This window comes from Acanthochromis polyacanthus, chromosome 4 (assembly GCF_021347895.1).
Source record: "Acanthochromis polyacanthus isolate Apoly-LR-REF ecotype Palm Island chromosome 4, KAUST_Apoly_ChrSc, whole genome shotgun sequence".
Taxonomy (NCBI): domain Eukaryota; kingdom Metazoa; phylum Chordata; class Actinopteri; family Pomacentridae; genus Acanthochromis; species Acanthochromis polyacanthus.
This window is the reverse complement of record NC_067116.1, coordinates 5,705,179-5,728,155: the sequence shown is the minus strand read 5'-3', so window position 1 is coordinate 5,728,155 and position 22,977 is coordinate 5,705,179. Positions and strand designations below refer to the sequence as shown.

The 22,977-nt window shown below is 40.8% G+C and overlaps 1 protein-coding gene across 1 annotated transcript; it reads left to right on the top strand.

The window, feature by feature from the left end:
- Positions 1-6,103: 6,103 nt before the first annotated feature.
- LOC110966033 (deoxyribonuclease-2-alpha-like) lies at positions 6,104-17,453 on the top strand. Its single transcript, XM_051947508.1, has 5 exons — positions 6,104-6,292; positions 8,392-8,473; positions 8,562-8,720; positions 8,826-9,017; positions 15,234-17,453. Exons 1-5 carry the CDS (start codon positions 6,104-6,106, stop codon positions 15,593-15,595), a joined length of 984 nt encoding a protein of 327 aa, XP_051803468.1. The 3' UTR covers positions 15,596-17,453.
- The last annotated feature ends 5,524 nt before the right edge of the window (positions 17,454-22,977 follow it).

The window sequence follows — 22,977 nt, the reverse complement described above, 5'->3', positions numbered from 1 at the left end:
TATTTTCCTTTTTTACAGGGATTTCTTCCTGCATGTACACTTCAGGAAGATCAATGTGCTTGTTGCCATTTAAGCTACTGATCTCCAGTCCAGGTGCGGCAGCTGTCTTCACAACTTGCACATTATTCATTGTACGCAGAAGTATGTCAGTTGGTCTGGCAGTCAGCTGAAGTCTTTCCAGAAGTGCCTTGGTACAAAAACAGTCTGTGCTGCCTGGGTCCAAGAATGCATATGTCAACGTTGTTTTGTTATTTTTTTTGTTTTTAACTTTCACAGGGACAATAGCAAGGATGGATTCCAGTTCATCAACATCCAAACTTGATACATTTTCTTTGTCAATTTCTACCAGGCCGCTTGTGATAGATTTTTCTTTGTGGTCCTTGCAACTTGTAATTGCTTCCTTACTGGCAATATGTAAGATGGTGGGGTGCTTGAGTGAACACACATGACAGGTGAGTCTCTGTGAACATCCTTTGCTCATGTGGCCTGCTTCCAAACATCCAAAACAAACACCTCTTTTCTTCAAAAACTCTAATTTTTCCTTGTGACTTTTTTTATTCAACTGAGAGCAGGAGTCCAGTTTGTGTGTTTCTTTGCAAAATAAACAAAGTTGGTCATATGTTTTGGCATTTGAACTAAGAAGAACACTGCCCTCTGCTGGTTGCTTTGTTACAGGTGACACGCTGGTAACAAAACCACTCTTGCTCCTTCTCACCATGTTGGATCTTGGCAGCTGTTGCACTGGGGAACTACTTCTTGAAGCTGGCATGGAGTCTTTTAAACTGCCAAATACTGGATGAGACCAGATTTGAGATTGACTTTCCACAAACTGCACCAAATCTGCAAATCGGACTCTTCTGCCACCCTGACCTTGCAAGTCACAAGCTTTGGCCCTCCATTTCTCTTTTAGCTTGAAAGGCAGCTTAGAAACAATATTTTTCATATTAGATAAATGGTCCAGTTCATCCAGGTAGTCCACTGATTTCATGGCGTTAAGACAGCTGTTTAAAAACAGCGAGAAGCACTTCAAGCCTTCGGCATCTTCCACCTTTATGGATGGCCAGCTGATTGCTTTCTCTAAGTAGGCTGTTGCGATTGTGTAATCGTCACCAAAATGTTTTTTCAACAGCTTCTTTGCCTCCCAATATCCTCTGTCTGGGGACATGTACTGGCAGCTTCTCACCAGCTCCCTTGGTTGGCCGTTAGTGAACTGCTCAAGAACGTTAAGTCTGTCTTTGTTATTGTCTGTCCGCTCTTCAATTCCATGCTCAAACGTTCTCATAAAAATAAATACTCCAGTGGATCACCTTTAAAAACTGGTACGGCGAGTGAAGGTAGTGATGACATATTGTGTTGTTTTACAAGTGCTTCGGTTATTTTGTTTTGCTTTTCCATGATTTCAGTTAAGTTGTTTATGCCAGTGTCATCTTTCTGAGGAACAGTGTCAGATCTCTCCACGATTCCAGGTCTGTGGTACTGCTGCTGTGCAACGGTTTCCCTGTGACTTTGCATGTTCTCCCCAGGAAAGTACTGCATTACAGGAGGATTGACAGGTTGTGTTTGGGTTGTTTTTGGCTTCACCACCTGCGTTGGCTGTACTCTTTCTGGTAAGTGTTCATCCACATTTGAGTTTTGCACAGCACCTTGTCGGAAATAATCATTCATTCCATCAGATCTGGATGATGCTCTAGAAATGTGCGTTGATCTGACGGCCTCAAGAACACTGATTTTTGCATTAGCTGCGGCAAGCTCTGTTTCTAGCTCCAACTGTTCTTGTCTTCTTTTTAATTGCTCCTGTTGTGCCACAAGTTCATGTTTTTTATTTAGGGCTGCAACCCGCTCCATGATGGCAGCTCTTTCAGCTTCTGCTTGAATGCGAGCATGTGATGTTGAAGATATACTTGATGCACCAGACTTTGATTTTGATTTTGGGGCATTTGAAACACTGTCATTGGGTCCAACATCTTCTGAGCTTGTAACACTTGACTGCTTGTCATCTTCAGCAACAGGGAGTGAAATTATTTGATGTCCATATGCCACAGAAGGTTGTTTGATTTCATCCAACCATATCTGCACATCCTGTACAAAAGCAGTAAGCCTTTCGATTTTGTGTTTAAGCCATTGAACTTGTTTTTCATATTCATTTTCAGGTAGATAATCTTTCATTGATTTTTGACATACATGTGCCGCTTCACAGAGCCTGTTTATTTCTTCCACATAACCTTTGATTTTATTTGCATTTTCATTTGATTGCATCAGCTCCTTCATTGTTTCCATTAATTGTTTAGCCTGTCTGCAATTCAAGTTCCTTGTTTTCTGAGCGTTCAACAAAAGCAATTCCAAACCTTTTTCAGTGTGTTTGATCACCCTTTTTTCTTTTGCAGGTTGCACCACATTTTCCACTTCAGCATTTTCAACACCACATTTTTGTTGCTCAGAATGAATATTATGCAAGACATCTTCATCCATTTTCTTCTGCTCAAATATCACCAATACACACAATGAAATCCTCTTTTCCACATTTAATCATCGCACATGCTCAGTCACTCCGTCAATGCCGTAACATTCCAAACCTGCATGACGTCGCGCTGAGACGTCCCAATAAGAAAGACGCACAGGCTTTTGTTCAGGAAGGTTCAGTCAGACGCGCCCAGCGCTGTCCATGTTACACTCAAATCCAAACGCTTCAGTCCAGAATTTCCATTTCCATAAATCCATTTATTGCATAATCAAAACGACAAAAAACATAGATCTTCTTACCAGCCGCGGCAATCCAAATCGGCCAAATAGTAAAAAGAACAACGCTTACCAACATCAGCGCCAGCGGTCTTAAACTGTGTGGCTGCCAAGAACAAAAAGCCTCCCGGCCCCGTGCGATCGCCCACCTATATCCAGGTGCTGCAGTCACCTGGACATAATGAGTGGGCGGGCACAAAGCCACACCAACAACAAAAATAACAACACAAAAGAAAGCATTCTATACAATTAATATTAACTCAGAATAAAAGTTGTCTACTTAACTTACTACTAAACTAAATCAAATTATACACAAATTACCGACTGCACAAACTGCATAAATTTTGGCTCCAACAAATATGTATACCGTTATTGCATTACACTAACTCTGTTTCTTCCTGTGTCCTTTCTCCAAGTGTCCCTGGTCCCAGAGCTGGATGCTTCAGATCTGTGGTTGATGTTCCACCAACTGGTCCAGTCTCCATCATGTCCACTGTGGGATGCTGCTGCTAACCTTCCTCCAGCCCTCTGCTTCCAGCTGCTCATTTCCACCAGTCTACTCTGCATCACCCTCACTTGATATGCTCTTCTACATACTGTTTGAATTTTACTGCCAGCTATATATGTAGTTTATTTAATGCCAGAGCTGTACATCAGAACAGTAAACTATGAATCAGTTTCAATGTTAGCTTCTACTTTGTATGTATCATCTGTCTTATCATACATGTATCCAATGTGTGTTACATGTTCCTTGTTCCCTACCCTCCTCTTCTGCCATCTCTCTACCTCTCTACCTCTTCTGTCCCTCTCAACCCTCCTTCCAGCAGCAGATGGTTCCCCCATATAAAGAGCCAGGTTCTACTTGAGGCTTTTTTCCTGGTTCAAAGCGTATTTTTCTTGCCACTGTCGCCTTAGGGCTGCTTTGGGGGTTCAAGCATATGGGTTCTGTAAAGGGTCTTCAGACAATTTGACCTTTAATTGGCGCTGCATGAATGAAATTGAATAAAATAAAATTGAATTGAAGCTGCACTGATGCTCAGTTGAGACCACTAACAGAAATCTGACCATTCGTCTCTCCTCCACTTTTCAAAACCTTCATTCATTCTCCTCCAGACTCGACTATTGCAGAGCACCTGACTCAGAAACACTGGAAGATGCCATTAAGTGCCCACATTACCCCAGTCCTGCTGCCCTTCAATGGCTGCCTCTGAGTTTAAGAACTGATCTTCAGATTTTACTGCTTGTTTTTAAAGCCGGACTCCTGATGACATCCAGGAACTGCTAATTCCTTGTGAGCCTGAACGCCTTCCTGAAGGTTCCTGAAGGTTCCTGAGTTCCGTTCGGTCACTAAAACTCACCTTGTCTTTCTTGCTGCTTGTATTTTATTATTTTTCTTAATATATTCAAGTTTATGTTTTATTCCTTTTGTTTTTTTTTTATTATAAAGCCCTTTGTAACTGTGTGTTTTGAAAGGTGATATACAAATGAAGTTGTTATTTCCATTTGTATAGATTCCTAATATTGTTTGATGCTTCACAGTTAAATGCTAATACCTCAGTTTCATCTTCTACCCCGACAGTAAACCATATTCCTTGAGTATTTCCATCACATTTGGGAGAAACTTATCATCAAATGGGGCCATTATTTTGCTCCTCAGATGTCATTGTACTCTGCATGATCCGTCGATTCGTCTATAAACAAAAAGCAGCGGTGACATCCTTGTTCCTCTTTCCAGAATGAATGAGTTTCCTGCTTATGGCAGTTCGATGGAATGCTGCTTTTTCTTCAGAAACACGAGGCAGATGAACCAGATTAAAACAGGAAAGTCAGCATTGAGGTTTAAAGTTTGCAGCTGAGATGAGAGCGTCAGTTTCACTTGAAGGAAGCAGCTCAGTGGATGAAGATGGCTGGATATGTGAGTAAAACTTTCACATTATTAAAAACACAGCAGCAAATAATAAGAATTGACTAACAAAGCTTTTAAACTGAGCACAGAGACAGACTGGACATAATATTCTGAACAGTCCTGAAAGAGTACAGTGATATACAGCAGCAGGAAGGTAAATTCAGAGGACTTTTAAAAAGTGGAAATACGTATTTTTATCTCTGAATGTCCCAACTTAGAAGTATAAAGTGTTCTAAAATGAAAATGAAGCATCTCTGAGTTGTTTTTTAATTGCTTTTTGTGAGACTGAAAGGATTGCTTTGCGTTTTAAGAGCTAAAGTGACACTGAAGTGACACTAAAGTGTTGAAAATGAAACCGGTGTTGCTGCTTTACTCGATAATCTAATCATGCAGACGAGGAAGTGGCTTCACAGAAATGCAGAACCGTCACAGAGGTGTGATAAACCGCCTTCCTGAAGCGGTCCCTCGAATAGTTGAAACTCTCAGTTTAAAAGTTAATTTCCAGACATCATTTAAAGCACATAAACAGGTTTAACAAAAAGCTTCAATAAGAGGCAAGAGGGTCAGTTTATATAAAACATCTACCTCACTCCCTCAGAATATATATATATATATATTGTGTAGCGTTGACACTCTTAGTACCGTTTATGCCACTATTTATCTGTACTGTCTGTCATATTTTGTATCTACAGCTACTATATTCATATATTAGTGTGTCCATACTGTTTATGCACTAACATGCACATTATTGCTGCTTTTGCACTTCTGGTCAGACGCTAAACTGCATTTTTAGGACTTGTTCTCTGTTGCAATGACATTAAAGTAGAATAGAATCTAATCTAATTGATTCGTTACATTTTCCGGACTAAATTAACACATTTGAACTGCAACCAAATCGTGTCTAGAAGATGATCCTGGAATCAAAAGTGTGTAAAAATGATCCTTTCATTTTCTAGAATTTGTTCTGACCAACCATCTATCACACATGCTGATATGAGCCTTGAAAGTTTACCCAGAATGCACTTTTTCAGGTTTTTCTCCAGTCACATTTCATCACACTCCCACCTCCATGCTTCACTGTCAGGACTATGCATTCACTGTGGGAGTTCTGATCAGTAGAGTCACAAAACATCCACAAATAGACACAAAATGACCACAAATTAAGACTAAATGACTACAAATAGACACAAAGCCACCTTTGAAAGTTTACCCAGAATGCACTTTTTAAAGCTTTCTCTGGTGAATCATTAGAAAACATCTGCTGTATGTGGCATTATGAATGAATGAATCCTGGTTTTGTGATTGTTTCAGACGGCAGCAGTGAGATTCCTCCTCAGCGTTTGGATCTTTATTCCAGGGTGTGATTCAGATGTGACATGCAGGAATGACAACGGAGCACCGGTTGACTGGTGGGTGGGAATTTGGAAATTTATATTTTCACCATCTCTCAGTTTTACTTGAATGTATTTATCTCATCATTATATCTTTAGGTACATCTTATACAAGCTCCCCAGTAAGTTTGGAGGCGGTTTGGAGTATTTGTACATGGATGACAGCACCAATGGATGGATACTCAGCTCCAAGATAATCAGTGAATCTGGCGCTCTGGCAAACACTCTGAAACCTCTTCTTGACTTCTATACCTTGAGGGTGATGCATTTTTATGATCATTATTTTAGCAAAACTACAAAAATAGAACCAACAAAATCTGCATTTTCTTGCAGTATTGAACCTGATTACTTGTATTCTAACTTGTGGGTTATAAAATTAATCTAATCAATTAGAGGCTTTGTAATTAATTAATCAAACCTTTTTGTTAAATACTGAGACAATAAGGACAATTTATCAATTCAAATAAATTTGGGTCGAGACTGAATGGATGAATAGACTTATATGTAAACTTAAACAAAAATATTCGTTTCATGTCTATCTGCAGTTTTCATCTGTCTACTACAGTCAGAGATTACTGCAAACTCAAAGTCCAATTACAGCGATTATATTCAACATTTCAAGACTTTTTGTAAACTCAAGTGGGGTGGCTACACCGTTTGACAGTACCAGGAATTTCATGTCCACAGGATTCATCAATTTCTCGCATCCCTTTCATTGTCTGTGTGTTCAATGCATGCTGGTTGCATTGCAGCGTGTTTCGAGCTGCATTCCGGTGTGTCGTCATGGAGCTCATTTGCAAAAAGTAGTTTAATTTCTAGTAGATGCAAATGCGGTGCAGGGAGCGGAGGTCCGACACTTCACCACTTCACCTGTCAGTTGTCTTAATGTTGTGGCTAATCAGTGTAAATTCAGCAGTGGAGCAGCAGAGTGCTACAGCAGTCGTGGGTTCCTCAGGTGGTACCAGTGAGTTCCCAACTCGTCTCAAATGACAGAGTATTATCCTTGGTCATACTCTGATCAAGGATGACTCCTAGGTACACTGGATGTTGGCAGAGCTACTTGACCAAGTAAGCTATATTTACAGTTCTGCTTCGTGGTTGTGTAGAATTTCCCTCTGGGGATTAGTAAAGTCGGTCTAAGTCTAAGTCTAGCTGTCAGGCACACATTTGTGTCTCGGATGGATTAGCAAGGAGGTGGCTTGCTGTGCAGTATGGCATTAGTTCATCCAAATCTTTGGAGAGTCTGTCTTCAACAAACATAAAATCACTGCGCTGTTTGCTTACACCAACGTTGTCTTGAGAGAAAGTGACAGGTGCCCTCAGTTCTTGCTTGGTTATTGGTGTAGATGTTGAATAGGAGTGGAGTAAGCGCACTTCCCTGTTGGAGGTCATTCTTCAGATTCACCAGCTGCTCTACAAAGAAAAACCTCTGGCATTCTCTGGCATGCTTTCATTGAGTTCAGTCAGGTGGATGTCTTTAGTGATTTCAAGAGTCTTCAACAAACAAAACACCAGTTACCATTTATTCCTCAAAAGCATCTCGGGGTGCTTAGTGAGGTTGAGTACTTGGTTGGTTGTGGACTTCCCTGGGTGAAAGCCTGTCTGTTGTGGGAAGAGGTGTTCATCTATTGCAGGACTAACTCTGTTGAGGATGAGGCATTAAAAGAGCTTGTATACTTGTTGCGGTCCAGTTTAGTCTTGGTTCTGCTCCTGCCATTCAAGAGCCATTGCTGTGCAAATGGTTTACATTGACTTTGGGGTGACAGGGAGCAGCTTTCAGGATTCCATGAAGCTTCCGAATGGTTGACCATACTTTCTGGCTGTTCTTGGACATATCAATTGACTCAGTGAGGGAATGAAATGTTCTTTGGCATTCATTGGATATATGTTTGATAACTCTCTCCTTTAGTAGATGTCTCCCTCGTGAGGGATCAGCTTCAAAAATGGTGACATACTCCTGGCACCCTTTAGCTATTTCAGTGGAAAGACCAGGCACATATTGCACCCTACAGCCTCTGGGTATGTGCTGACAACCACTCTTCTTGACCAGTTTGGCAAATATGTTGGAGTTATGAGCTACTGGTGTTACCTTCTTCACCTCCTGTTTCAACTCTGAATCCATTCCAATCTACCGTCTTGTAGCTAAAACGTTTCTTGAAGGATACTATGGTTGGTGTAATGGTCGCCTAAACTTGGATGCCAATGGGACGGTGCTGCCTATGTGGAACTGGATTGATGTTTTTTAGACTTTACATGTTCTTTTTTTTTTACAGTGTATTCTTTCCCTTTTTTGCAAGGGATGTCTCTTTAGCATTGTTAAATCTGCTGTCAGAGTTCTATGCTTTGGTTCATGTGCAGACTGAACATTTTGGATACCTGCTCTACAATGATGACCCCCCAATTAATGTTGCTGTTTCCAAATCATTTGGCCACAGTAAAGGTGAGCGCAGCAATCTTTTATTTGATTGCATTTAAAGTCAGAAAAATCCAAATGTATCAAACCTGTTGTCATTTCTTACTTCCTAAAGGGGTTGTGATGCTGGACAGACAAACTGGAGTTTGGCTTTCTCACAGCACACCAAGATTTCCAACATATTGCAACAGAAACTTCTGGCCAAACAACGGGAATGTTAACGCTCAAACATTTCTGTGTGTGACCTTCCCTTATGCTACCTTCAGAGATATCGGTAGGTTAACTCTGTTTTCCTAAATTTAATTTGTTACAATTGAGTAGTAAATTAGTATCATAATAACACAACTTAAGCTGAAATAACTTCCCTCTGAATTTGCAGGAGTGCAGCTAAAGTACATCCACATCTACTCCTTTGACTTCGACCTCCCAACTACCTTTCCCATGGAGCTGCAATGTGTCGCACAGCGAAGCTGCTACCCGAAAACAGAACCCTGGTCTAGAAAAGTGACGCTGACTTCCAATGCAGGACGTGAATTCATCAGTTTCGCAAAATACACACGTTTTGGGGATGGTGAGTGTTTGCGGTTAGAACAAACATTTCAGGATTTAAAAGAGAAAAAAAATTGTGTGAGGCAAACCTGATGAAGTTATTATCAGTGCAGAGTCAGAAACACATTCACAGTTAGAGTCTTCTGAAAATGAAATACAGTGTTTTTTTTTTGTTTGTTTTTTTTTACACATGTATGAAATGCATGTTAAAAATGTGGCCAGACTATATGGATTGAGAGTAGTTTTAATTTTAATGATTAACAAAAGAAGCCATTGTTTAAACAGTTAAAACAACAGCTGTAGTGCTAAAATGCCTTTCAATAGAAAAATATGGAGTTTTGAGCTTGATAATTTTCCACAGTTTTTCAACTGGATTTAGATCTGGTGATTGAGCAGGCCAAGGCATGGTCCCAATGTTCTGGTTCTCCATCCAGGCTTTAACTGACCTTGCCGTGGGGTAAGGGGCATTGTCTTGTTGAAAAAGCCAGTCATTGAAGGCAGGAAAGACTTTTCCAGCTGATAGAAGAAGACTGTTTTCAAGAGCAGCCCTGTACATGACCAGGGGCCTGTTTCACGAAACAGGTTTATTGAAAACTTTTTTAACCCTGAAATGAGGGAAACTCCGAGTTTTCCTTTTAAGAAAGGGAGGTAACTCAAACCAGAGACAGAGGGGTAACTGTAGTTGTCACACTTCTGGAGGAATCCAATCAGAGAGAACACAATCCCTTCCTGCAGACAAGGTTTATTATAACGAAAGGTGAAGGGGGGCGAACCAAGGGCACCGTGTGCAGAGGAGTCCGGGAGACAGGCAGGGGTTGCAGGGGGAAACGGGAGAGCGCAGCCGGCAGCTCTTGGTGAAACCGAAGGGGAACCAGGCAGAGAGATCACAGAGGGAAGCCGAGGGGACAGAGTGCGAGCTGCGTTCAGGCGGGGGGTCCGGGGTCCACAGGGAATCAGGCAGAACCGGCAGAGGTCTGGACAGCTGGATCCGAATGTAGTCGTATTTAACAATCCGGCGAGGAGTGGAGGGATGAACCGGTCTTTTTATTGTCACAGGTGTAATCACGGGAATAACCTCCAGCTGTCCAGACTCCGGGGAACAGCAGATTGTCTGAGTGGAAGCAGCCGAGTGGCTACACTCCACTCAGTGCAGCGCTGCGGGGAGAGAGAGAGAGGGAGAGAAAGGGAAAAGACAGATGGGAAAAAGGGTTTTGGGATGCCAGGCGCGGAAGGAACAGGGGTGAGGAGGGAGCCCTGACACTAGCCTGTTTCACAAAGAGAGGTAACTTAAACTCTCGGTCAGTTACCGCAGTAACAGACTCTATGACTCTAACCTGGTCACCAGCAGGTTTATCTGAGAAAACCTCGAGTTTCTCTCCGTCTCCGCCCTCTTTCAGCCACACACCATGTTTGATTTCCTCATTCATTCAGTCAGTAAGCGAGCGAGTTTTGGTGTAGAACAGCTTTTATTAACAATCCAGTGGATAAAGGAGCAGCATTACTGCACAGATAATTAAATATTCGTCGGTAGACTGTTATCAGACCGAGCATAAATGTTCTCGCATTTCCAGACAATTATCTTTTTGAGCGGTACCGTTTCGTATTCGTTTTAAGTCCATAATCTACATAAACAACCTAATCCGTCCTTACATTTACATTACCAACCAGTCATGCTCTCACATCCAGCAGATAGTGTGTTGCGCTGCGGTTCTTTGCAAATGAAAGTTTTTATATAATGTCGGACTGTATGGAGAACATTCAGAAAAGCGTTCCTGGCCCTGAAACGACTTCTACCATCATTGTGGTTTTCCTGGACATAAACCTGTCAGAACATCAAGGAGGAGCTCCACAGGATTGCAGGTGAATGATGTAGAGATCTGTTAAATTCATTTTAAATCATATTCTGTTAATGACATTGTGCTGCAGCCTCAGACTGGGATTAGTCATTTTAATTTTTTTTAGGATTTCCCAGGGAGTGTTTTTATATTTCATCATAAGCTGCTGCCACATGTGCTTCTATGGGGGTATTATTGTAGCAAAACTATTTGTCAATGTGAATCGAGAGTTGTCTGTCTGTATTTCAATCCATGTGTCCAAAGTGAGATTTGTCAATGTGGAAAAGAACTTGTCTTTGTGAACTGAGATTTGTCAATGTGAACCGGAATCTTCAAAAGTTGTCTGAAAATTTGCCAATCTGTATTAAAATTTGTACATGTAATAAGAGTTGTCCATGCGTAAAAGGAGTTGTCAATGCGTACAAAGACATTCCTAGTTGAAAAATGTATGTATCCCACTACACATCAGCAGAAAATACAGACAACTCACAAGTTACATGTCACAGTTTTAGCAGGCTGGACCCGAGCAGAGAGCCACACTACCAAGCCTGGGTGGAATGATAATGCGCTTTATTGTTGGCGATGTGGGTTATGGCGGAGGGTGAGAGGAGCCAGGATGCAGGAGCGGGGAAGCGACTGGTGGAGTGGTGTTTTGGCCGGATGGTTCTAGAGTCGGGGATCGGCGGTCGCTGTTGGTCCAGGTAGGACCAGAGTGTCGCAGATGAAGGTGGGGGATCCCTGGCGGCCGGTAGCAGGTGGGGAAGGGGATCCAGCAGGTGCCGGGAGATCGGAGGAGGCAGGACGTCGGCCTCTGACGATCCGGGGGGGTGAAGTGTTCGTTTGGTCCGGCAGAGGCTGACGTCTTTGCCAGTGGTGGTTCTGGAGACTCCGGGAGGTGACGAGCAGCCGGCTTGCTGCTGTGGGTCTCCGGCTGGTTGGAAGGGAAGCCGGTCGGGGTTCAGGGAAGGGTTCCGGATGGAATGGGGATCCAGAGGGGGGTACCGGTGCCAAAGGGTGCAGGAAGGACAGACGAGGGTTCTGGGCGGAGGGGATCCCGGACAGCTGGGTCTAGGCGGGGGTAGAGGAGAGGCAAGGTTAGAATTGTCAAAAAACAAAACAGACTTCAAGAGGCTAGAGCGAGAACTGACTGTGGAGTCTTGTTCAACAATCTGGCAGGGAGTGGAAGGATGAGCTGGTTCTTATTGCAGTGGAGTGTAATCAGGGTGATGTCTCTCAGCTGTCCGGGACCCGTGGAGAAGGCTGATTACCTGAGTGGAGTCAGGTGTGAGTCAGCACTCCACTCAGGTGCCGCACTGGGGAAGGAAACAGAGGCAGAGGAGTGGATGGGAGACCGAGAGGGAGACACAGAGACAGAGGAACAGAGGGAGAGAGAGGAGCATGATAGGGAGAGGAGCAGGAGAGGGAGAGAGGAGCATGAGAGGGAGAGGAAGAGAGGAAACAGATGGGAAAAGGGGTATTTGGGATGCCAGGTGGGAAGGACGGGGGTGAGGAGGGAGCCCTGACATTACAAGTTGTTCGGTTTCACAATTGGCTGTTTTATTTTCACGTGACTTTTGCTACACTTCTGCCTTGAGTGAGATTTGTATCTGAAAAACGTTGGGTTTTAGCTCCCTGACCTCAGGCTCACAGACCTTGGCAGTACCCACCGTCTGCAAGCCATCAGGTGGCGCTATGCCTCAGAGTCTTTGAGCGTTCGTGACATTGTTTGGCAGAGTGTCTTCAAGAAAGAGTTTGCTCAGCGACCTATAAACTCAGCAAATGTAAGTTGTTCACATGTACCTGCAATATTATATTTTTAGAAGGCTCAGCAATAGCCTGCCGAAATATACAAACTGCAAAAACATTAACATGTACTCACTGTGTGCGATCGGGGCTCCATCTTGTCCACACCCTGCCCCACAATGTCGCGAACGCTCAAAGACTCTGAGGCATAGCGCCACCTGATGGCTTGCAGACGGCGGGAACTGCCAAGCTACAGGGCAGCAGAGCGAAAGGCAGCCAGCATGGACGAGCCTGTGAGCCTGAGGTCAGGGAGCTAAAACCCAATGTTTTTTCAGATACGAATCTCACTCACAGCAGAAGTGTAGTAAAAGTCACGTGTAAGAAAACAGCCAATTGTGAAACCGAACGACTTGTAACTGGTGATTTGTCTATTTTCTGCTGATGTGTAGTGAGATACGTACATTTTTCAACTAGGAATGTCTTTGTACGCATTGACAACTCCTTTTACGCATGGACAACTCTTTGTACGCATGGACAAATCTTATTACATGTACAAATTTTAATACAAATTGGCAGATTTTTTAGACATTTGAAAACCTATTTACAGACGGACAAATTTTCAGACAACTTTTGAAGATTCCGGTTCGCATTAACAAATCTCAGTTCACATAGACAAATTCTTTTACACATTGACAAATCTCACTTCAGACACATGGATTGAAATACAGACAGACAACTCTCGATTCACATTGACAAATAGTTTTGCTACAATAATACGCTTCTCCCCCGCAGAATTGCACCTAAATGAAATAACTTAATAGGCTACCATTGAAACAGTTCTCCCTGTAATATTGTGATTGCAAAGGACTACATTTAACCTTTTGCATTGACCCGGGCAGCAATGTTCTCCCACGTCATCTCCTTCTCTTTTGCAGCTGCCATATAAGCCCATTAAGATGTCCAATTCAAGTGGTGCAAAATACGCAGCCCTCCACTTCCCCGTTGCCATAGTGACTCGTCAAATCGGGGCTCCCTTGATGCTGTCTTTTTATAGTTGTGGTGCCCGCGCTTAACTCTGGGTGAAACTACTCCGAGTTGATTAAACCAACTCAGATAAGCCGTTCTGGAACCAGAAACGCAGAGTTTCCTATCTTAGAGTAGATCAACTCAGAGTTCAGGGTTATACTCAGAGTTTGTTGAACCTGCTTTGCAAAACAGACCCCTGGTTCATTTGCCATGTTCCACCCAGACTGAAACAACTCCATATGGTCACTGATCCACCTCCATGTTTTACTGTAGGGGCAGACAGTCTGGTTTGTAGCTTCTCCAGGCTTCCTCCTAACCAGTAACTTGGCTGGAGTGGACATCAGCTGAAAACTGGATTCATCCCTGAAGAGAACCTTAGGCCTTGTCCACATGTAGCAGAGTAAATCATAAAACACATAAATTTTTCTACGATTCGGCCTGTCATCCACACGTAAATGCAGCTTTTTGATTTTAAAAATGGAGGTTTGGAAAGTGAAGATTGGGGAAAAATCCCGGGTATACGTTTACATGTGGACAGAAATAAGCGGAGTTTTAGGAGCGCAAACATCACTGCCTGCGATTCGGATTGAAAAAGCTTGATATATATTTACATTTATTCGGTTATGTGTGAATGGAGATTTCTGTAGAAAACGTGGACGTGTGGCCGCAGATTTTTTCCTAAACGGAGGTGGGCGGATATTCGGTTTTAAAAATACTCGGCTACGTGTGGACATGGCCTTAGCCCAATCATCAACAGTCCAATCCTTGTGATCCAAGCAAAGAGTAGCCGGGCTTTCCTCTGCCTTTCCTTGTGGAAGGGCTTCTTTCTGCCCTGTGTACTTCAGACCAGCTTCAACAAGGCACTTTTCACAGTGCCCACTCATTTTTAAGATCCCTGGAGGTCTGAGGATGATTCCTAGCAGTCTGGTAGAACCCTGTTGGGCTTGTTTATTCTTGGTGCAATGAACGGCTGTCTTGGAGATCTTCAGTTTTTTGGCTACCTGTCTCTCACTCATGCCAATTTTGAGCAGTGCCAAGATGTCTGCCTTTGTGGCTTCACAAAGTTCTTTAGTTTCAGGCATTATGTGAGAGCTGACAACTTCTGAGTTGTTCTACGAATGTCAGCAGGAAACCACTCTAGGCCTTTACATGTGCAGTGCTGCTGATGACATGAAATGTCCTCTTAGATACCCTGGAATACAATGAAGCTGAAGCATGTCAAATAAGACATGAAGTATGATCGAACTGGCTGCATTTTTTGTCATGTTCATTGTATTCTTCAGATAAAATACCTTTAGTGGTACCAGACATTGAAACGAACAAGAAATTGAAGAAAACAAGGTTGGTCTCATAATTTCTTCCATGGCTGTATATCAAATTATTTAAAGTAATATTTAACCTGAGTATTAGAAATATTAAGGTTAAGACCCCACAGTGTTTTTAATTATGGAGACTATCTCGACGACTAATTTTGAACAAAAGCTGTGACCCAACAAAAATGTACATGAAAATCCAGCAAAGCCCAGGATCCTCCGTGAGCAAATTTTCTTTTAATTTTTATACATATCATTGTCATTTTATGTTACTGTGTTTTATTTAATTATGTTTTCTTTTTGCTTTTTGTAAACTCCTAGATCTTTACTCTGGTCTAATTTCAAAAGATGTGAAGAAGAATCTGTACGTGAGGACTTGGGGAAACCCGGGTAAGACGAAGCTTCTGCCTTCAAACTGCAGCATCCCTTATCATGTGTACAATGTGAAGGATGTGCAGCTTTCACAGACGGTGTCCTTCATCGACACCGTTGATCATTCCAAGTGGTGCGTGACAGCAGATGGCGCCATGTCCTGCATTGCCGATATGAACAGGATGAGGAGCCAGATTTCCAGAGGTGGAGGAGCAATATGCACTGATTACCCTGTAGTCGGGAGGGCTTTTTATACACTGATCAAAACACCCGAACCGTGTCCATCTGATGCTCAACACACGGAGCTGTAAATGAACAACAAACTCAGCTGATGTTAGCTACAGTTGTGACAGAAAGCTTCCATACGTTTGGCAGTCATGAGTTTTCAATGACTCCTACAACTCAGAATTTTGTATGATGGAGTCATCAAAACACACACACACAAAAAAAACCCCAATCATATTTCTTTTATAGACTCATTAAAGATGTTTGGGACATATGACAATCTTCTGGGTCAAAAATATAGATACACTAACTCTAATTATCAGTTTTAATGGAGTAGAAAGTTGTGTTAATCACATTTTCTCAGTGGCCTGGCTTCTTAAGTTCTCATGAGTGATTATATTGACTACAGCTGCTGACTCCTAAAAGCTGATTTAAAAAGAACCCATTTTATTCACTTATTAGACGCCATAGTAGTTTAGGTTTGGTTTTGTTCCTGGTTTTGTACTGGTTTTTGACTTTTTTAGAACTGGTTTCTGACTGTATTCTGTCTGGTTCTGAACAGTTTAAGTTAGACTGGTTTAGGTTAGATTTTGGTCCTGGTTTTGGACTTTTTGAGGACTGGTTTCAGACTGTCTTAGGCGCGTTTTAGACTTTTTTTTTTTAAACCCCAAGAACACCAAATCTACCATGAAGCATGGTGGTGGCAGTATCATGCTCTGTGGAACTGGAGCTTTACACAAAGTAAATGGAATAAGGAAGAAGGAGGATTACCTCCATGTTCTCCAGGAAAACCTGAAATCATCATCAGAAGGTTGATCTTGGACACAGTTGAATGTTTTAAGAAGACAGTGATCCCAAACACACATCAGACGTGGTAAAGAAATGGTTCCATCAGGCTGGAATGAAGGTTCTAGACTGGTTTCCCCAAAGTCCTGACTCAAACTAGTGTTGTAGAAGTCATTGGAAAGTCAAGACTGTCGTGATATATGTGGTCTATACAAGTAGATGGAAGCTTTAGTCCATGACTGCAGCTGACATTAGCAGGTGGATAATTCTATAATTCATATCATTCAATTCAATTTGACACAGCTGAAAGAATTACATAAAACAGCGGGTTTTGTGAAAGAAGTCAAGGTGGATCAATGTGTTGTAATAACAGTGTAGAGGACATCCACAGTTGGATGCAAAATCCTTAAATCTTCAAAATAAGAAGAGTAATCAAAAGTAATAACTGGAAATGATGATGTGATTGAAGTATTTACCTTGTGATTAACAAATGATTATCAGCAGAATGTTGCTGGGATTTGTTCATCATTTTTACTCGATGTGTTTGCTGTATGCTTATTCACACATTGCATTATTGTGCACATTTTAAGAGTTGTGCTGATCTGAGAGATGAGAGGGTTTCAAGCATCATTCCCACAATGTGAAGGAATGGTCAGTCGTGTGACTTAGAAAATGCAACTGGCTGATGTTTGTCGGTGTTTCACCCTGTTCCGATCATTTTATTCTGTCTCATTTCACTTCCATGGAGACGGCTTTCCTTTTCTTCGAAGCATCAGAAGATTCTGACTTATGTTTGGAGCCATAATGAAGGACAAAAAGTTAGATGTAGCACAATCCAAAGTGGAGTACAACAGGAGAATGGAAACAAAGCCGTCTGATAGCGCCAAGTGACGAAATATTCATCCGCTCCACTCACCAACTAGTTCCACGCAACCAGCTCCTACAAAACTCAGTAGGTCGACAAGCGGGGACCTCCTGTATAATCACCAAGTGTGCCTTATTATGTGTTTGGTTTGTGATAATCATTTGAATAATGAGAGAGTAACTGTGTTGACTGTTTAACCCTCCTATTGTCCTCATTTACGGGCACCAAAGAATATTGTTTCTTTGTCTGAAAAAGCAAAAAATATCCCCAAATTTCAGAAAATTTGCAAAACCTTCAGGAAGAAAATTCTAATAATTTGTTAAAAGTTTCCCTTTAAAATTTTATATAAAATTAATTCTCTAAATGTGTCAAGAAAATTCTTGTAAATAGTTTCAAAAAATGACTAAAAATCTTCCAAAAAATCAGAAAATATCAAAAACAATTACATACATATAGGTAAAACTTCTAATGTTTTTAAAGAATGTTCACAAAAATTGAACCAAAATCCAGCGAAACTTGCTGGATTTTGGTTGCTTTTGTTGTGAATGTTCTTAAGAAACATTTTAAACATTTTTTTTCCACCAAAAAATGTTCAATGATTTCCTGAAAATGTTGAAAATGTGGACATCAGAAATTTCACTGTGAAAATATATATTTTTTCACATTTTCAAACTTTAAAAGTTTGTGCCGTTGTTGTTTTTTTGTTGTTAAACTAGTGTGTAAATTTGACATATAAATCTGTTTATTAGACAGCTAACTCGTGTGAAACATGCAAATAAAGTGGGGAAAAAATATAAAATTCTAACTCCTGATTGGTCGTCATTTTGTGTTTTGAACTGAAGAGCCAATAGGAAGCATCAATGCGTGCTTTCCCCACTACACCTTTAGCATTTGTTAGTGTAACTAGTGAACCCTCTGGTGTTCATTAGTACCACTAGTGAACGTTTTGACTCACTAGTTAACTAATAAGGGCAGTAAGGATTTAACTAGTGGGTATTCATTTTTAGTCTAGCTCATTAACCAGTCAGTATTTTGGATTTCACTAATTAACTAGTGAACATTCGGCTCTTACTAGTTAACTTGTCCAGAAAATGGTAGGTCATTAGTTAACTAGTTAACTAGTGAGCTGAATCTATGTTTCAAGACCTTTATTTGTAATGAACACAATTACACACAGTGAAATGTATTGAACACCTGTTCTAGAATGAAACAATAAGAATAAAAACATGATAGATAGATAGATAGATAGATAGATAGATAGATAGATAGATAGATAGATAGATAGATAGATAGATAGATAGATGATCTAGTGTAGTAGAAAAGGAATGTTCATGACAAATCAAATCCAAAACAATCCATGAACCAATGAACACATCTCGTTTGCATTTCATGTTATTGACCGCTAGATGTCCTACTGCACCACTGTGTGTTAGAGCCCCTATATTACCAGAGTAGCGACAACTGGGGATTTGACGCCATTTTGTTTCCATTCACTGTGCCAGGCACTAATGCACCCGTGACTGTGTGTGTATGTGTTTTATTTGGATCTTTAAATTCTAAGCTTTCTAGTCATCGTTCAAAAGTAAAAAAGGATGATTGCTTATCAGTAATACTGATTTTTTTTTACAATTTAGAGGACACAGGAACTCTACTGGAGCCTATCCCAAATATGGGACGCGCAGCGCGAGGTGCACATTCACAAAAACGAGCTATTTGTGGATTGTTTACTGATTTCAAGACATGTTTTGGACAAAATATTTTACGGGCTTGTTTTGTCTGGATGTCCAAGGTTGGATTATGGCCGTTTTTTGTGGAATATTTTCATCTGTGCCTAGTTTTGAGCCTTCAAAGGTGAGTTGTGCTGTTTAGGTTATTTGCTGTTTGTTGGACAAATGTGTTTATATTACCTGCTGTGGTAATCACATCTGAAAGTGGTTTATACCGGCGGATTCATGAGAATCTAAGGTTTCCATGGGCGTATAATGTTTCTATCATCGAGTTTGCAGCTTCGATCAATTTAGCAAAATACGTTTGCACATCTCAAGACAGGCCGCTGAAGTTTAACAGGTTACGGTACCCATCAGTCACCAGTAACACATCTCCATGCATGAAAATGGTCAAAGTCAAAATAACCACAACTGCCTAAAATCACATCAAACTTTTCTATCTGTCATTCACCCATACATCATAACATGAAAGTACATACATGGGACTAACCTGGCACAAAAACCATGATGAAGTCGGTTTCCATCCCACTCTCTGGACTTTATTTTCCCACAGTTTCCTTCTTTCACTATTACTGGGAAATCTAAACATGTGGAATCCCTTCTCCGATCGATTTGTGCACCCAAAGGCACAACAGCCCGTCATTTTTCAGATATTTAGGAAGCGAAAAAAGACCTAGAATTACTCTCTGCGGTGTAAACAACGTTAACAGGAAATGAATTGGAAACAAAATGGCGCCCATAGATCACGTGACCAAAATTTTTTGGACCCGTCATGTCACTACTCTGATAATATTGGGACTCTACTGTGTGTCACTGAAGCCTCCAGTAATGAACCACGTTTGGAATGAAGCATCTGAGCTTCAACAAAGCCTCAATTAGCTCTCACTAACAGGGGTGTCCAACATGAGGCCCGTGGTCCAAAAGTGGTCCTCCAGAGGGTCCAATCGGGAACCAGTCAACTCGGCCCCCAGCCAAGTCAGCCCCGACCAAGTCAGCCCCTAGTCTACTTAGCCCCACAGCAATTACAGGCAGTGACTGCAGTTGTTGCAGTAAATGATTGTATTGTTTGTAATACAGGGTTATTATGACAGCAATTACAGCCCCATTATGACAGCAATATACTCCGTTGTTGGATGACATACTAAACTATGACGGTTTTTTCCCTATTTTCGGACGACATACTAAACTATGACGTTTTTAAAAAATATTTTATTTTTGGGCCTATTTCGGCTATATTTGACAGGCTGTCAAGTAAAGTCATAGTTTAGTATGTCCTGGGACAATGGACAAAAAACGTCATAGTTTAGTATGATGGCTCTTGTCCTATTTTAGCAGGTGTTAGCCGAGTAATAGCCAAATGGATGTTGACTGGAGAGTCAAAATTTAGGAAAAACGGAAAACTGGTTCTAATTAGTTCTGTATTACTAACAATACAATCATTTACTGCAACAACTGCAGTCACTGCCTGTAATTGCTGTCATAATGGGGCCGAGTAGACTAGAGGCCGACTTGACTGGGAACCGGTCCAATCCAGCCCTCAAAGAGTAAAAACTCCAGAGAAGACATTAACTGCAGATTGTGAAGACTAGATTGTTCATTGTTCTTTTGTTGTTTTGTGTCTCATTTTTGTAATATGTTGTCTTGATTTTTTTTTGACTGACTTTTGTCTCATGTCTTTGTCATTTTGTGTTTCCTTTTTGTGTCTCTTGTGTTTTTTGTCTTATTTTTGTCATTTTGTATTTTTGCTTTGTTGGTTGTTTTGTGTGTTGCTTTTGTTTTTTATTGTGTGTGTCATTTTTGTCATTTTGTTTCACGGTTTTGTCATTTTTTGTCCTGTTTATAAATTTTTTTGTCACTTTGTAACCTTTTGGTCTAAATTTTTTTCACTTTTTTTAGTTTCGTGTCGTTTGTCTCATTTTTTTGTCATTTTGTTTGTTGTTTTTGTTGTTTGTGTGTCATATTTGTAGTACTTTGTCTTGTTTTTAGTCTTTTGTTGTCTGGCTGTTATTGTTTGCGTCACATTTTTGTCATTTTGTTTCTCTTTTTGTTGTTTTGTGTTTCCTTTTGGTCTCGCTTGTGTTTTCCGTCCTGTTTTTGTCATTTTGTGTTTTGCTTTATTGGTTGTTTTGTGTATCCCTTTTTGCCATTTTGTGTTTTTTTTTGTTTCTCTTGTGGTTTCTATTTTTTTGTCATTTTGTTTCTCGCTTTTGTCATTTTTGGTCTCGTTTGTGTCATTTGTCTCATTTTTTGTCTAATTTTTGTCGTTTGTCCATTACAAAATGGTTTTGTGTAATTTCTTGTCTCATTGTTTGTTTTGTGTTGTGTTGTTTGTCTCATTTTGTCCCACCCTCGGCCTCAGCTGCCCAGTAGGGGCAGACTCCGGTCCTTTCCCTCTCTCTTCCAGGTGGTGTGTGGTATGCAGACAGGTGCTGCTAATCACAATCAGCAGCTCTGGAGTGGAGCAGGTGGGAGTGTCTCTCAATCTACAACCTTTTTCCATAACAGCCAGACGCTGCCGCTACACATCGCCGGATGCTGAACTACCATATTCGGACTCCTGCCTTCTTGCCTTCCAGCTCCGTCTCCCCCTGGAATACCCCGGTTCATCATCAGCCCCACTGTGCAGCCAGGACGCCACCACTGCAGCACCTGTCCTCTCCAGACTGGTTACATCTGCCTCACACCACCTCTTCAGCCGCTCCGGACAGCTACACTGCAAAAACTCAACATCTTACCAAGTCTATTTGTCTTATTTTCAGTCAAAATGTCTCATCCCACCTGATTTAAGATACGTTGGCTTTACAAGAGACATTTCAGCAACATAGAGGGACTTGTTTTAAGACGACGCATCCTAAATATCTCGTTAAGTCAAACAATTTTGAAGTTATCTTGTTTTGAGTTGAATTTTACAAGAAAACTCAAAATAAGTTTAACCCTCGTGTCGTCCTGCTGGTCAAATTGACCCGTTTTAAAGTTTGAAAATGTGGGAAAAAAATGTATATATATTTTTTCACAGTGAAACTTCTGATGCCCACATTTTCCACATTTTTAGGAAATCTTTGAACATTGTTTGGTGGGAAAAAGAAATGTTAAAAATGTTTTTTTAAGAACATTCGCATAAAAATCAACCAAAATCCGGCAAATTTTATAGATTTTTTTGCGAATGTTGTTAAAGAAAATATTAGAAGTTTTACTGAAATATATGTAATCACTTTAGATATTTTCAGGATTTTTTTGGAAGATTTTTAACTCATTTTTTTTTGAGAATATTTACAAGAATTTTCTTGCCAAATTTGGGGAATTATTTTAAAATAAAGCTTTTAAGGGACACTTTTTAGGAATTATTGCAATTCTCTTTCTGAATCTTTTGCAAATTTTCAGAAATTTGTGGACTTTTTTGCTGATTTTTTTTTTCTTTTCAGACAAGGAAACAATATTTTTTGATGCCCATAAATATGGACAACAGTAAGGTTAATACATCTCAAATTAGAAGGTTACACAAGCGAAAATCTATTTTTGAGTGAAAAACTTTTTTTTTTTTTTTTAAGCATGCCTGGCTTATTTTAAAACCTGAATCCTGGTAAAATAGAGCTTAAAATAAGTTTTCCCAGCTAATTTTTAGATCTCAGTATTCTAAATATCATATCTTACATCCAGAAATCTTACCAAGACATTTTTTCACTTGTTCTATTACCAGATTTTTTCACTGATTTCAAGGTAAAAGTTCCTTGAAATGAGTTTCTTTTTCTTGTTTGGAGGCGAGCATTTTTTCCAGTGTAAGTTCCCTGCCTCTTATCTGAGCCAGTGCAGCTCTGACATTATTCTGTGCATCCTGCTTGTTCAGCCTCACACCGGATTATTCGGCGGCTCTGTCACGTTGTGTGTACATATAAATTAGTAATTTCGCTCTCTGCATTACCCAGTTTGAGTTAACCTGCTATTTTGTATTGTTGAGTTCTGTGTTTATCCTCCGGTCCCATAGGGGGCGTAGTGATCTCACCCCGCTACATGCTACTCCTGATTCTGCACTCTTAGCATTGAGCTTCCTGTAATTTGTATCTTTGTAAATAAATACTATTACAGTTTTTTC